This window comes from Girardinichthys multiradiatus, chromosome 7 (genome assembly GCF_021462225.1).
Source record: "Girardinichthys multiradiatus isolate DD_20200921_A chromosome 7, DD_fGirMul_XY1, whole genome shotgun sequence".
Lineage (NCBI taxonomy): Eukaryota > Metazoa > Chordata > Actinopteri > Cyprinodontiformes > Goodeidae > Girardinichthys > Girardinichthys multiradiatus.
Window position 1 is genome coordinate 251,510 of NC_061800.1, and position 16,710 is coordinate 268,219.

The window sequence follows — 16,710 nt, forward strand, 5'->3', positions numbered from 1 at the left end:
GATGTACCCTCTGTTTTGAAACGTCTATATTCTTCACGAGCATAAGGGTTAATGACTGAAGATATAGGGATGCTTACTTCTGACATGGAGTCAGAAGTAAACATCCCTATATCCCTGCTTGGTCTTTTCGGGCAAGCAGACGCAGGAACAACCGGACGAGTCCCTCAGATCTGTTTGTGTTGGAGGCTTTCAATCAGGACTGCGGCGTATTCAAGACAATGCTGGCTCTGCCGTTTGAAGCTTGGGCAGAGAAGATGAGTGAAATTGGACATCGTCTTTCCGACCTTTTCCAAAAGTCACGAAGTTAGGGTTAGGGTTAATGAACCCTAACCCTAACCCTATGGTGAAAATGTAATCCATAGTACTTTTTTGACTTCCCATCAGCATTTTTTGGATCTTCCAGCTCAGATCTCAACCAGTGGGGAGAATGAGTTATCTGCCTTCTTCTTCTTTTTCTTCTCTGCTTAACGCTGGGGGGTGTACCCCATTTTCAATCGATGTACCCTCTGTTTTGAAATGTCTATATTCATCACGAGCATAAGGGTTAATGACTGAAGATATAGGGATGTTTACCTCTGACAAGGTGTGTAGAAAGTCAGACCATCCTCGGGTTTGTGATGCTCCAGATTTCTTAAACGGAAGCATGAGATTTTTCAACAAATCAATCATGTGGGACCCTTTTACAACATTTCCTTTAAATACAAATTCACCTCGCGAAGTCCAACTCTCACTTCTTTCAGATAATTTCTTCAAAATGTACTCGGCATTTTTACGGTTGTGTTTAGGAAGGCTTTTCAGTACTTCCGTAAGAACCTGATCCTTAGGGGCCTCGTCCTGCCCTGGGCCTTGTTTTTCTAGGGACCGCTCATGTTCAGGAACCTCTGTGTCACGCTGCAGCGTTAAACTGACCCGCTGTTTGTTCTTCCTTGACACCTTGCTTAAGTAAAGTCAGATACCTCTGGAGAAGAGCATCGTATCTCTTGATTTTTTCATAAGAAGTCAAACCCGGCTCGTTTAATATCGCTCTCATTTCAGCATCCAAATTCTCCTCCGCCGTCTGTCTGATGGACGTGTCTGATGGACGTGTCTGACTGGGTCAGACGCTTGAATTGATGAGGTGAAATGAGAAACATCTTCTGCGATGTTCTGAGAGACATTATCTCCTGATGATTCCAACCACTAGATCACCGATCAAGGGTGCAAGAGCCGTTAAGATGGGGAGAATAAAACCACTTCGTTGCTTTTTGAGAGCCAACTGTTTAGTTTTTATCCCGGTTCTTTTATCACCCAACAATCTGATGATATTTCTTTGTTTCTTCAATTGTCGGTGTTGAGAGGGTGATAGTTTAATGTTACCTTTTAGGATATTCAGTGCAATCTCGCACAGAGCCTGAATAAAGTCGGGAGAGCAGTGTGCGAGAATATCTTTACGTTTCTGTGGACAGGCCTGGTACAAAGCTCTGAATAATGGTAAATTCCTTTTTATACGCGCAGACATGATGACTTACTTTGTTCTGGGTACGTACACAGCAGGCCACTGCTGAGGAAGTATCCCCGTTCTCAGTCTGAAATGTTCTGGGCAGGTAGGCGTAAAATTGATGATTAAATAACCATGAGCTTCTCTCGTTGCGTCTTCAAAACTCTCCAAGAAGAGACCCTTTTGAGATGGAAACATTTGACGGGCCAGTATATTCAGCTGGAGTTTATCTCTCGGGTTCTTAAACAACACCATATAATTACAGTTCAAACTAATAGTGCGACTGAACTTTCCCTGATGAAATACATTCTGAGTCAACATCATAACACTCATATTACGATGGTGACGAAACTGGGTAAAGACCTTCATCACGTTTTCATCATCTGAGGCTTGAGCAATAACATCGTCTAGAATAATCAGATGATTCTGATCAGGAGGAAACAGGTCTTCATCTTCAAAAGAATGAGGCAATCCTTCCACAAAGGTAATATTTTTATTCATCTTCTGCAATGCAGCATACATGGGTTGAAAAGATGTGTAAATCCATACAATATTTTCTGGAACAATATCCATGACATGATTACAGTTTTGTAAAATACTTTTTACAAAGAAAGTTTTCCCGCAGCCGCTGGGTCCAACTATCATACATGAGAAAGGTGCTCTAAATCTAGGATCAAAATCAATCTCCTCTAAATCCATGTGACTTTTTATTTTATTTCTTCTTCAACTCTAATAACCAAAAGGCAGAGTTGTCTCGTCAGAAAAAAGACGTCTCTTATCATACACCACTCGAAACATTTTAAGAAATGTCGCGTTTGTCAAACGGAATAGAGTGATGCCTTTAGCACGTATCACTAACTTTTTCTGGTTTTTAGTTTGGTATGCATAACTCTTGGGTCCTGTCGATGCAAACTCCGAAATGCTGTCACCATCTAACTCGTCAGTAAGATCACCCAGATAATTCCCCAATTCCAGAGGAGTTTCACCACTTTTTGTCACATAAATCAAACTGTCCGTGTCAATATAAATCAATCTGTCCTGTAACTTCTCCATGCTGCTGAGAAGTTTTAAACGTGCATAAGCGGTGGTGAATGCTGCAATAAACACATTATTTGTCTTACTTGGTGGATATATGACACGTTTACTGAAATTCCACTGCACTACACACATTTCAAGGTTGAAAAAATGAAAATAGTTAACCCTGTATTTACTCGAGAACATGAAGCTGAAAAAGTCTTCAGGGTTAGTGATGACTGTGGTCTGAGACAGATCACTTCTTTGCGCGAATTTCCCCCAAAAACTGTTTAAACACAATTTTGCAACCTGCCTTTTGGCAGGGTTCACCTCGATTTTCTCAGGGTCTAATTGGATGCCCTGATGCAGTTTGTAGTCGCTTATATACTTTGACTTACTCTCCTGATCCACTGCTTCAGACGGATAGCCTGAAGCCTCCTGCTTACCCTTTAAAAAGCAATGAATGTAACCTTTAAAGATTGTATCACTTCTCTTTTCAAAATGCCACACCTCTGTGATTTTAGCAAGACGATAACTACACTCCAACGCTTTACAGAGTTCTACACTCGCCCAAACTCCCGTCAGAGCTCTTTCTTGATCATTATGCATGCAGGGACCTGACTGGTTATTTAATTCAGCGCATGAGCGGCAGAGAGTGAACACAAGTTTACCTTGGGATGTTCTGTAAGGTAAAACAGGGAACAACAGGTTACGTGGTGGTTAGACCACAGCTTTGATTATACCGAAGTAGCTGCTGGGGTCATCAAAATCTTTGTAAATGATGGTGGAGTGTCCGAGGGGAAAAACGCAGTTGGCGTTTACATAAGGGTACAGAGATGTGTAATCCACATAGTGTACAGTTTCATCTGGTTCCGCTGTGTACCTCAACTTCATAGGACAGGTGCGTCCACCATACAGAGCATCCCGGGGGGATAGCGGTTCGGGTGCATTAACTTTCTCAAGAAAGCTGATCACCCCTGGGTCTGATTTTTTCATTTCAATCCACTCATGCTCCCATATGACTTCGAGACGAAGGCCGTACACAGTTTGGAGTACCTTGCTTCTCTCAACAGTGGCTGCGTAAAACTGTTCAAATGCGACCCCTCTCAACGGACACTTGTCATGAGGCATGTAACACTTTTTACAGCCGTGGAAAAAACAGCCGTAAAATTCAAACGCAACTTTGACACCGTTAATCTCTGCATACCCATCCACTGAATATGGGCCGATTTTCTTTTCACCCCTATTTAATGCATGCTCGATAAATATGGCTCTGCTGTCTGCAATCCAGCCGAGCCATTGAATGGACGCGCTGGAGAACGTTTTACTGCTACGTCTGTAGTCCAGAGGTGATGGAATGGCTAAGGTTTGAGGAGGAAGGAAATTGGTTACAAATACCTTCATGCAGGCTGATGCTATTGTGATACCTTTAAACGGATCCACACTTGTCTCCTTAAAGAACTCGTCTCTGAATTTTAAGCATCCTTGAGAAAGAATTTCAACGTCATTTTTACAATAACGAATAGCTTCTTTCTTAAAGTCAAAGACCTCTTTGCTCGCTTCTCTGTACCAGCTGCTAAACACCTGTTGTTCTTGAAGACTCATGTGTTCTACAGCGTAGCAGGATGGAGGAGGAAAAGCCCCCACATACTGGAGACGTTGTTCAGAGGAAAATAGGTGGGGAAAAAAACCCTTGCTTTGATCGGTAAAGCCTAACGCTTTCGGCATGGCACTAAGCTTCATGCACATGAAGGACAGGCTATCAATGTATTTTAACCTGTAATCAGGGTCGGTTAAACAGCGAAGTTTACTTCCTACCATGACGAGATGAGGTTTAATGCCTAACTGCAGCATTGCTGTGAGAATCAGGTAACCATCATACCCCCGCGCATTGTGCGCTATTAAGGTGAAGCCTCTGTACTTCGGCCTCCTGAAATGCAGGATAAATTTTTGGGTGCAATTCAGTCCATAAGCGTACCATTCATCACCTTTCAACGTTTTAGCACAGACCAGAAAGGGGGTATGCACGCCGCTCTCATTGACGAGGCATTTGAAATCATAAAAAATCAGTTTATCATCAAGCTGATTAATTGCACTGCAAGGCTGAATGTAACACTTATGATCATCGCATGTAATGTCTAGGCTGGGGGGTACATTACTGCATTTTACATTACACACGTGTGGTTTATTCGGTTTACTGATTGGAATAACGTATATCCGTTTGCATACTTTACACAGTTTTACCAACTCACAGTCACTCATAGGTCTGTCAGCACTATTTCTGATGCGCGGTTCCCTGTGTCTGCTGAAACATGAGGAATTACGACAGATTCTTTGACAGCCTGCACAGCTTACAGGATTGCTAATCTCTTGCATACATTTATATGTTCGACACACTGGACAATAACCTTCACAATGGTGTGTATTTGCATTCTCTACAATTTTTCTCTTCAGAATGGTTTCAAATTTACCAATATCACTAAAAGTAACTGCTGTTTGCTCGTCGACGCCTGCCTGATGCTGCCATCTCCTCCCCAGTTCTACAGCACGGTGATCCGTGAGCTCAGGATCAGAGACATGTGCGAGGCTGATTGCAAAACATAACTGATTACCGGTATTGTTTATAATATACAAATGACGCATTTTCTTATTAATCAGTTTACAGTCTAACGTTCCTGCAGCTTTACGCTTAGAACCTCCTGCTGGGTCATTAACAACCTGAAGAACAAATTCCATGTTATTATCTACAGGTATATTTGCATTCGATTGTACTAAATCGTCGAGGAAGTTTTCGAAAGCAGGCAGGATCATATTTCCATCATCTGTAACAGTAAATGTGATGTGACGATTGAGATTTTCACCCACTAATTCCAGCTGCACAACGTCGTTACGTCTGGTTAACGATCTCGCAGCGTCGGCTAATTCAATGATAATACGCATGATGTCTGTATAGAATGCTGCTAAATCTGGAACGTTACTTGGACAGGGCGGCGGTATGGTAAAAGGTCTCCTTATTTCATGGTTATTAAAATGTTCACGTTCAACCACAGATCAGAACTAACTGCTATGTCCGTATTGAAATGACCCCCGTGATGATCTGCGGCAGGTGATGTAGAAGGATTCTGATGAGTGTCAGGTGGATCATTTTGCTCAATACTGAGTGGACAAAATGCTCTATTTAAATCGTCAAGAGCCTGATTGATTACGTTTAAAACGTCACCGTGCTGATGTTCATTTATTACATTTTCACTGTTAGCAGGAGATGCATTTAAAACGATGTTATCTGCTACTTCTGCATTAACGGAAATTTCGTTAAGTTCATTAACTAAATTTCTTATTTCATCCAGGGCAAGTCTGATTCGATTATCCATTTCTATGAACATAAGAAAAAAAATAAAAAATAAAACTAACCTACAGAAAAACAAAAAAACAAAAACAAAACACAGTGATCAGTTCAGTTTAAAATCACCTTGATGTCAACAAAATGCTTCTTTAACAGAATCTGACATGCTGCCAGAAGCGTTAACGATGAGGCCTTATTACGAAGATTCCGTGAGGCTGTAGAGACTGTCTTCCTGTGCTGTCCGTTTCTGTAGCCAATCTGTCCTACCATCAACGTTACCTCTGTAAGGAGAATGAACAAAAAAAATAAATAAATAAATAAAAATATGTATATATATATATATATATATATATATATATATATTGAAATAATCACATTAAAGCTGGAAAAAAAACAAAGGAATTCAAATTAATTCAGTATGTATGTATGAATTAAAACGTACCGTTCATTAATCCACTCACTAGCGTTGCTCTGCTTTGTAGCGCAGAGAGTTGCTGTCTTTTGGCCGGGGTTAAATATTCTGTAAAAACAGAACACAATAAAAGTTATCTTATGCTGCGCAGCACAGCGTTCATAAATAAAACGAAAAATAGTTTTTAAAGTACACAAGTTTTTTTTTTTAATCTTACTCCGATTCTTTGCGGTAAAACCTCCAGATTTCACTTCTTGTTGAACTGAAACGGTGCCTCTCTGCTGAAAGCTGTCTTGATCTTTGAAAAGCGACCTTCTGGTGGGCGGATTCAATGTGGCATCTTTGGATGTATCTGTAAACAGGTTTATATGACATTTTATTGAACTATGCTTAAAATACATATATATTGTTTTTATTTAATTTTAAATTTTTTTTTTCTACCTTGCTGCTGCTGCTGCTCGACAGCTGTGTCTTCCACAGAGCTCTCAGTCGAATCTGTAAACAGTTTTTATCAGAGGTTTAAAATACATTCACTCTCAAAGAAAAATAGCTGGTTCCTAGGACTTACTTACTTTCTGGTGGTGCCGGTAACTTATCCGGTGTGTCTTCAGGGGAAATGATGATAATTGACGGAGGAGTATTCAAAGAATCAGTTTTAATTTCAGTTGTGGTTGGGGTTTTTTCTTGTTTGGAAATAATTCGCCTTCTCAATTTTGACTGTCGATTCCAGCCACTGAACCCTCCAACTTGATCATTCGGGTTTACCTCTCTCATCAAATCTATAAATTGAAACATTGTCAAGGGTTAACTATAATATATATATATATATATATATATATTTTATTGCATTTAACATTTACTTACCATAATCTGATTGTGTCAAGATGAAATCATCAAGGTCATCAGCGGTGGGTTCTATGACAAAGAAAAATATATATATATATATATATATATATATATATATATATATAAACAATATATATAAACAAAATTAGAGAACATTCACATGCATTTAATGATTTCTTAAAAATGAATACTTACTTACTTACTTACTTACGTTTAAAGATGTAATTGTGCTTTTGTGAATTATCAGAAGTAGAAGCCACAATTTCCGGGTTTCCTGAAATATTTACCGACATTTTTTCTTGTCAGTACTGGTATTTTTCAATGTAACAAGTGTTATGGTTCAAAGACATTCAGCATTTGAAGACCCTGACACTGAGGTTAGCCAATGAAACAGAGCCCCCGGACAACATTTACTCACAGTATTTATACCAGAACATGACAGTGTTATCTCAACTGCAAAGACTGTTTTTAAGACCAAAACCTTTCTTGAGTTCAAAGGTGATATGGTTATCTAATGAACAGAAGTAACTGCCCCTTCCTGACATCGCCCCTAACAGATGGATATAGTATAACTGTAACTCCCCTGAATAACCTTTTACTCTAAGATGAAAAAGTAAATGTTTTAGAAAAGCTACAGGTAACTAAAATTATCATTCCTTTTTTCTAAAATGGAATCTCATGATTCAAAAACAAACACATCATTGCTAGTCAATTTATAACTTGGAAACAGTATACTGAAGTTCTTTTTTTTTTCTGTTAATCTCATATTCGTCTTACCTCTTTCAGCTGCTTTTCCAGTATGTTGACGCAGAAGCTGAAGGTTTTTCTTGTTCCATCGATGTAGCACAATCTTTTAATTTACTTTTTAGGTCTTTTCTATTTTGAACTGATTTAGACTGGCTTATCGTTCGTTCGTTCGTTCGTCGTCTTCCGCTTATCCAGGACCGGGTCGCGGGGGCAGCAGACTCAGCAGAGACGCCCAGACGTCCCTCTCTCCAGACACTTCCTCCAGCTCCTCCAGGGGGAGCCCAAGGCGTTCCCAGGCCAGCCGAGAGACATAGTCCCTCCAGCGTGTCCTGGGCCGTCCCCTGGGCCTCCTCCCGGTGGGACGTGCCTGGAACACCTCCCGAGGAAGGCGTCCAGGAGGCATCCGGTATAGATGCCCGAGCCACCTCAACTGGCTCCTCTCGATGTGGAGGAGCAGCGGCTCTACTCCGAGCTCCTCCCGGATGGCCGAGCTCCTCACCCTATCTCTAAGGGAGTGCCCGGCCACCCTACGGAGGAAGCTCATTTCAGCCGCTTGTATCCGTGATCTCGTTCTTTCGGTCATGACCCAAAGTTCATGGCCATAGGTGAGGGTAGGAACGTAGACCGACCAGTAAATTGAGAGCTTTGCTTTTCGGCTAAGCTCTCTCTTCACTACAATGGACCGGCACAGCGCCCCCATTACTGTGGCAGCTGCACCGATCCGTCTGTCAATCTCCCGCTCCATTCTTCCCTCACTCGTGAACAAGACCCCGAGATACTTAAACTCCTCCACTTGAGGCAGGAACTCCCCTCCAACCTGAAGAGGACAAGCCACCCTTTTCCGGTCGAGTACCATGGCCTCGGACTTGGAGGAGCTGATCCTCATCCCAGCCGCTTCACACTCGGCTGCGAACCGCCACAGCGCATGCTGTAGGTCTTGGCTAGAGGGGGCCAGCAGGACCACGTCATCCGCAAAAAGAAGAGACGAAATCCACTGGTCCCCAAACCAGACCCCCTCCGGCCCTTGGCTGCGTCTAGAAATCCTGTCCATAAAAGTTATGAACAGGACCGGCGACAAAGGGCAGCCCTGCCAGAGTCCAACATGCACTGGGAACAGGTCCGACTTAGTGCCGGCAATGCGGACCAAACTCCTGCTCCGCTCGTACAGGGACCGGATGGCCCCTAATAAAGGGCCCCCGATTCCATACTCCTGGAGCACCCCCGACAGGGCATCACGAGGGACACAGTCGAATGCCTTCTCCAGGTCCACAAAACACATGTGAACCGGTTGGACAAACTCCCATGAACCCTCGAGCACCCTGTAGAGGGTATAGAGCTGGTCCAGTATTCCACGGCTGGGACGAAAACCACACTGTTCCTCCTGAAGCCGAGGTTCGACTATCGGTCGGACTCTCCTCTCCAATACCCTGGCGTAGGCCTTACCAGGGAGGCTGAGGAGTGTGATCCCCCTGTAGTTGGAACACACCCTCCGGTCCCCCTTCTTATAAAGGGGGACCACCACCCCAGTCTGCCAGTCCAGAGGCACTGTCCCCGACCGCCACGCAATGTTGAAGAGGCGTGTCAACCATGACAGCCCTACAACATCCAGACACTTGAGGTACTCAGGGCGGATCTCATCCACCCCCGAAGCTTTGCCACCGCGGAGCTTTTTAACCACCTCGGTGACTTCAGCCTGGGTGATGAAAGAATCCAACCCCGAGTCCCCAGCCTCTGTTTCCACCACGGAATGCGTGATGGCAGGATTGAGGAGATCCTCGAAGTACTCCTTCCACCGCCCGATAATGTCCTCAGTCGAGGTCAGCAGTCTCCCGCCCCCACTATAAATAGTGTTGGCAAAGCCCTGCTTCCCCCTCCTGAGGCGCCGGATGGTTTGCCAGAATCGCTTCGAGGCCAACCGGTAGTCCTTCTCCATGGCCTCACCGAACTCTTCCCAGGCCCGAGTTTTTGCCTCTGCCACAGCCCAGGCCGCAGCACGCTTGGCCTCACGGTACCCGTCAGCCGCCTCAGGAGTCCCACAAGCCAACCACAGCCGATAGGACTCCTTCTTCAACTTAACAGCATCCCTTACTGCCGGTGTCCACCACCGGGTTCTGGGATTGCCGCCACGACAGGCACCGCAGACCTTACGGCCGCAGCTATGGGCAGCAGCATCGACAATAGATGCAGAGAACATGGTCCACTCGGACTCTATGTCTCCAACATCCCCCGGGATCTGGTCGAAGCTCTCCCGGAGGTGGGAGTTGAACACATCCCTGGCCGAGGGCTCCGCCAGGCGTTCCCAGCAGACCCTCACTATGCGCTTGGGCCTGCCGAGTCTGTCCGGCTTTCTCCTCCTCCAGCGGATCCAACTCACCACCAGGTGATGATCAGTGGACAGCTCAGCCCCTCTCTTCACCCGAGTGTCCAAAACATGCGGCCGAAGGTCTGATGATACGACAACAAAGTCGATCATCGACCTCCTGCCTAGGGTGTCCTGGTGCCAAGTGCACTGATAGACACCCTTATGTTTGAACATGGTGTTCGTTATGGACAATCCGTGACTAGCACAGAAGTCCAATAACAAAACACCACTCGGATTCAGATCGGGGAGGCCATTCCTCCCGATCACGCCTCTCCAGGTGTCACTGTCGTTCCCCACGTGGGCGTTGAAGTCCCCCAGCAGAATAATGGAGTCCCCGGGAGGGGCACTATCCAGCACCCCCGACAGGGACGCCAAGAAGGCCGGGTACTCTGCACTACCACTCGGCCCGTAGGCTGAAATGATAGTCAGAGACCTCTCCCCAACCCGAAGGCGCAGGGATACAACCCTCTCATCCACTGGGGTAAACCCCAACACGAGACGGCTGAGCTGGGGGGCAACAAGCAAACCCACACCAGCCCGCCGCCTCTCCCCGTGGGCCACTCCAGAGTAGAAGAGAGTCCAACCCCTCTCAAGGAGATGGGTTCCAGAGCCCACGCTGTGCGTGGAGGCGAGCCCGACTATTTCTAGTCGATATCTCTCGACCTCCCGCACCAGCTCAGGCTCCTTCCCCCCCAGCGAGGTGACATTCCACGTCCCTAGAGCCAGCCTAAGCATCCGGGGATCGGGCCGTTGAGGTCTCCACCTTCGTCCGCCACCCAATCCTCTTTGCACCGGTCCCTCACGGTTCCCCCTGCAGGTGGTGGGCCCACTGGGGGATAGACTGGCTCATATATTCAACAAATAGGTCCTGCTGTAAAGCAAAATGAACTTACAATTCTGTCAGGTTACACAGTTCATTTATTAGGATTTCATGTGATAGGTCAACATTAAGTTGATTATACCTTTAAAATATAAAAGGATGCATGTCTTTTTTTGTTTTTTAGATGTATTAACGCCTGAAAAACATACAGATTATTAATAACACCCTTAAACACACCCCTGTGTGTTTTAATTGGCTCATTTAAGGCCTTCCCTGTAACACCCTTAAACACACCCCTGTGTTTTAATTGATTCATTTAAGGTATCGCCCCTAATGACGACAACCAATCAGCATCCACGGTTACGCCCCCTTGGACACACCACCTGCTTGACCACGTGACCTCCTGCCCACATGGCAACCACATGGCGCCCACATGGCCCCCACCGGAAGTCCCGCCCACCTGTCAAAAAGTTTGATGAAAGGGTGTACTTAAATTCTCTGATAACCAATCAGTCTTAGAGGTTATATACATATCTCTGGAATAGTTTATACAAATAAAATTTATCTCAGGCTACGTTGTGATATCACCGGTCTGAAGTGTAGTCTTATGACGGTCTTTCCATAGACGAAATTTACAGGAACGTTTTGGTCCGATTTAATTTCTATATTGATATTTTCAATATGTCTTCTGGAGACTGGAAGGTAGTGGGCGGGGTTAAACGTCTGAGTAATCATATCACTGAATTTGCCTTGTACTTCACATCCTTGTTTTTAATGTGCGGTTAAATCTCTCGACCACTGAAGCTTTTGCTTCACTCGCTGTGGCAAAATGTTCAATACCGTGTTTTTCCATTAAAACCTTAAATTTCTTGTTAAAAAATTCTTTACCGGCATCAGTCTGAAGTTTTTTGGGGATCTGACTTTCTGTAAAAACTGATTCAAATGCCTTTACCACCTCAGCGGCTGTTTTCCTCTTCAAAACTCGTACATACGCCCTTTTTGAAAAGATGTCAATGACTGTTAATAAATAATTATAACCATTATTTTCCTTGGCCAGAGCTTGCATGTCACAGAGATCAGCCTGGAACTGCCTCAATGGTCTGCTGACAAAAACTCTGTTTCTCGGGAACTTTATTCTTGCAGGTTTATGTAGAGTATAGGTATCTTCTCCTGATAAAAAATCTTTAACTTTTTCAACCGCAACCTTCTTTCCCGTTTCATCTTGCATAACCCTCCTCAGACTATCTACACCCCCAAAACTTCCCGGATTTGAAGGGCTATAATATACTTTCTTCATCAGCCGTCTTCCTGCCATCTCTGCCTTATGCTCACTCTGCCGATTACTTGTTAATTAATGAGAAAAAACACACAGGAGGGTAGATTTATCCTTATTTTTTTATTTATTTTTGTATTTAATATAAAAAAAAACAAAAAAAAAAAAACAAAATCAGATAAAATGCAGATTAATGCAGATGAATTCAAACACTACTAGCTTTTAAACAACACTTTTGGGAAAGGTTACTATGTTCCTACTTTAATTGTATTTAATAGTAAAAAGAAAAAAAGAAGAAAAATCATATAATGCAGATTAATTAAAGTACTGGAATACTAAACAAAAAATAAAAAATGATACAACAAGTCATCAAACATGTGAGATCAGTTTGTCAGTCCATAGCACTCTGAAACAGAGTTAAGTTGTTTGAGATGTTTCTCATCGACCATGCGATCATAAACGTGCGCTATTGCACTGTGGATGCCTTGTACCGATTTCAGTTCATATAAAACCGTCTTGGCAATCGTCTTCACTCTGAAGTCATCCGCTTGTATGCGTCGAAGTACCAGAAGATTCTGAATAGCAGGAACGAGTTTGGGGTTTACGAGTCGTCGTACGATGCGTTGAAAGTTGACTTGGTAATAATCCTCCCCCAATACCTCCAGGCAATGGTGTTGACGCTGGCTCGGGTGGTTCGTTATACATCCATAGCAGGTTTCTCTGAGATAGTTCAAAGAGGTTATGTTGAATAAATGAAGTATCGCTGTTTTCACCATATTGATGAGGGTGGTTGAGAACCAACCGTCAATTTCGTCCTCCTGGTTACTCTCATCCTCTGCTGAAGGCTGAGGGTCCTCCATCGGTTCCAGGGTTTGTGTAGGGGCTTCGGTAGAGGGTGAGTAGCAGGTGGCTACCTCCTCCTCCACAACCACCTTCATGTCTTCAGGCAGGACATTCGCGTCTACAGACTCAGCCATGAATAGCGGCGATGGTGAGCAGAGGTCTGGAGAAAGCGGTAGACATTTCATGTTGTATCCTGTAGGTGATGCAGGACTGAAGTGGTTCTCTGAGAATGAGGACGTTGCCACTGGCTGTGGCATCAGAGCAGCCCAGGTACCGGTGGAAGACATCCTGGTGGGGATATACACCCACTTTGATAAAAGGTAGATGCAAATAAATTAAATAGGACTTCTATTTTTTCTAGGTCTGCAGTTAATATTCTTATAAACATTTTTCTATCTTTCAGTGCAAATAGATGTGAACTCTACAAAGGGTTTGTAGATTTCACTGATTCAGACCACCGGAAGCTCCTCAGGTACTGCAGCACCAGATGGCTGAGTCTGCTAACCTGCATCCAGAGAGTGTTGAACCAGTGGGATGCACTGCAGGTAAGGATGGTAACTCCAGCAGATATATACACAGTTAATTATGCTAGATTTCCATTTTAACCATGAATTGCCACTCTGTGTCCATATGTACTGTAGGCCTACTTTAACAGTCATGAGGAGGTGGAGAGGAGTGCCAAAGTGCGCGATCTAGCAAGCCATCTGCGTGATCCAATCGTGAAGGCTTACTTCATGTTCCTGAGTGCTGCCCTTAAGCCTTTATATGAATTTAATATTGTCTTCCAGGTGGGTGTCAATCATATTGGATGAATAAAATATGGTTGTACTTATTGTAGCCTTTTTATTACAGTGTGACCAATTATATTTTCTTCAGTCAGAGGCCGTGCAGATTCACAGACTTGAAGAGGAGATGTGCAGGCTGATCAAGAGGATCCTGGGGTTCCTCATACCAGCCAGGGCCATCATGGGTGTACCTCTCAAGGAGGTGGAGTATGGAGAAGGACATCAGTTGGCTGACGAAGAGCTCTTTATAGGAGCAGAAACAAAGGCATTCATGGCAAGGAAAGAGCTCCCTGTGTCAGCGGAGAAGAAAATCTTTCAGTGAGTATATTACCCAGCAGTTATTTAATTATATCATCTTTTCACAGTATGAGATTATAGGCTGTAGTGTTTTTTGTTTACTCTTATGCTGTTTTTACTCTTATGCTGTTGTAGATCTGTGAGAAGATTCTATGAAGCAGTGCTTCAGAAGATGTTCTCCTCTTTTCCTCTTGACCATCCACTCCTGAAGGACATGAAAGTGCTGGACCCTGCTGCTCGCCTTGACATTACTCCAGGGACAGGTAGATGTTAGAGTCAGTTCCTCATTGATTAAATGAATAAATGAATATTGCATGGTTTAGATCTGCAATGTTCAGTCAAACACTTGTTTTACATTACAGTGGCAAGGCTAGGGGCCCTTTTCCCTCAGTTGATCTTGAGTGAGGATAGGCTGAGAGAGGAACTCATTGACTAACAGGTGACAGATAGCAAGCATCTCCCACAAGAAGACAAAACTGACAGATTCTGGGGACTGGTAGGGAAAGATGTGAGGTTCAGTGAGCTGCCAAGATTAATGAAGGCTTTACTATGCATTCCCCACAGCAATGCCAGTTCTGAAAGAGTGTTCAGTATGGTAAGAAAGATTGTTACAGAGAATAGGATGTCATTAGACAACAGCACGGTTTGTGCTTTACTGTCATGTAAAATCAACCACTCTGGCCCAGGCCACAAATACACTCCATCCAAACGAGTCTTAAAGGATGCAAAGGCTGCAACAAATCTGTATAATACGTCTTTAGTGAATGCCAGAGAGCCACCTGAGTGAACATGAGAAATTTAAATAAAATGTGTAATGAAGACAAAATGTAAATGTTTAACCTAAAGACAAGCAATGTATATATAAACTGAAAATGTGTTAAATAAATAAATGTGCTTGAACCCCTTTTGTGTTTCATTTAGGCTCTGTTATAACATAGGAATGTCCACAGCATTCAGTGTCATCAAAGGTAGGCTTATTGTAGTCTGTTAGTGGTTGACAAGTTGTTATTTTAGATATCTTGTACACCTGTGCTAAAATGTAAGGGATACTGGAGCTTGGTCGGGGTAGTGGGATGGCTCGCAGCGGGCCCCAGAACATTTCCCTTATTTTCAAATCCAAAACTTGACAGGTATGCTATAGTATAGATGGGAAAAACAGCTATGACTCATATTTGTTCGTTCGTTCGTCGTCTTCCGCTTATCCAGGACCGGGTCGCGGGGGCAGCAGACTCAGCAGACTCAGCAGAGACGCCCAGACGTCCCTCTCTCCAGACACCTCCTCCAGCTCCTCCAGGGGGAGCCCAAGGCGTTCCCAGGCCAGCCGAGAGACATAGTCCCTCCAGCGTGTCCTGGGCCGTCCCCTGGGCCTCCTCCCGGTGGGACGTGCCTGGAACACCTCCCGAGGAAGGCGTCCAGGAGGCATCCGGTATAGATGCCCGAGCCACCTCAACTGGCTCCTCTCGATGTGGAGGAGCAGCGGCTCTACTCCGAGCTCCTCCCGGATGGCCGAGCTCCTCACCCTATCTCTAAGGGAGTGCCCGGCCACCCTACGGAGGAAGCTCATTTCAGCCGCTTGTATCCGTGATCTCGTTCTTTCGGTCATGACCCAAAGTTCATGGCCATAGGTGAGGGTAGGAACGTAGACCGACCAGTAAATTGAGAGCTTTGCTTTTCGGCTAAGCTCTCTCTTCACCACAATGGACCGGCACAGCACCCCCATTACTGTGGCAGCTGCACCGATCCGTCTGTCAATCTCCCGCTCCATTCTTCCCTCACTCGTGAACAAGACCCCGAGATACTTAAACTCCTCCACTTGAGGCAGGAACTCCCCTCCAACCTGAAGAGGACAAGCCACCCTTTTCCGGTCGAGTACCATGGCCTCGGACTTGGAGGAGCTGATCCCCATCCCAGCCGCTTCACACTCGGCTGCGAACCGCCACAGCGCATGCTGTAGGTCTTGGCTAGAGGGGGCCAGCAGGACCACGTCATCCGCAAAAAGAAGAGACGAAATCCACTGGTCCCCAAACCAGACCCCCTCCGGCCCTTGGCTGCGTCTAGAAATCCTGTCCATAAAAGTTATGAACAGGACCGGCGACAAAGGGCAGCCCTGCCGGAGTCCAACATGCACTGGGAACAGGTCCGACTTAGTGCCGGCAATGCGGACCAAACTCCTGCTCCGCTCGTACAGGGACCGGATGGCCCCTAATAAAGGGCCCCCGATTCCATACTCCTGGAGCACCCCCCACAGGGCATCATGACTCATATTAATAAAGGTTATTCCTAACAACCACCCTGATGATGTGTCATTTAAAGGCAGATCAGTTAACCCCCTAGGCACTGGGTAGTGGACCACCTGCAACTGGGTACCCACCCCCCGAAACAATCATTCAACCCTGTATGTGTGTGTTAAACCTATATATGACCAGGGAATCTCCTTCCAGCTGTCACGTGGTTCCTCCCCCCCCAAGGAGGAACGCCATCTCTCCGGTAG

General features: G+C 44.8%; 1 protein-coding gene across 1 annotated transcript in view; it reads left to right on the top strand.

Annotated features, from left to right (window-relative positions):
* LOC124871367 overlaps positions 1–15,123 on the top strand; it is a 28,618-nt gene extending 13,495 nt beyond the window's left edge. The window contains exons 3-7 of the mRNA XM_047370637.1: positions 13,541–13,682; positions 13,779–13,925; positions 14,014–14,240; positions 14,355–14,482; positions 14,582–15,123. Of these exons, the coding sequence (XP_047226593.1) occupies positions 13,541–13,682; positions 13,779–13,925; positions 14,014–14,240; positions 14,355–14,482; positions 14,582–14,655 (718 nt within the window). The 3' untranslated portion in view covers positions 14,656–15,123. The remainder of the gene's footprint in view (positions 1–13,540; positions 13,683–13,778; positions 13,926–14,013; positions 14,241–14,354; positions 14,483–14,581) is intronic.
* The last annotated feature ends 1,587 nt before the right edge of the window (positions 15,124–16,710 follow it).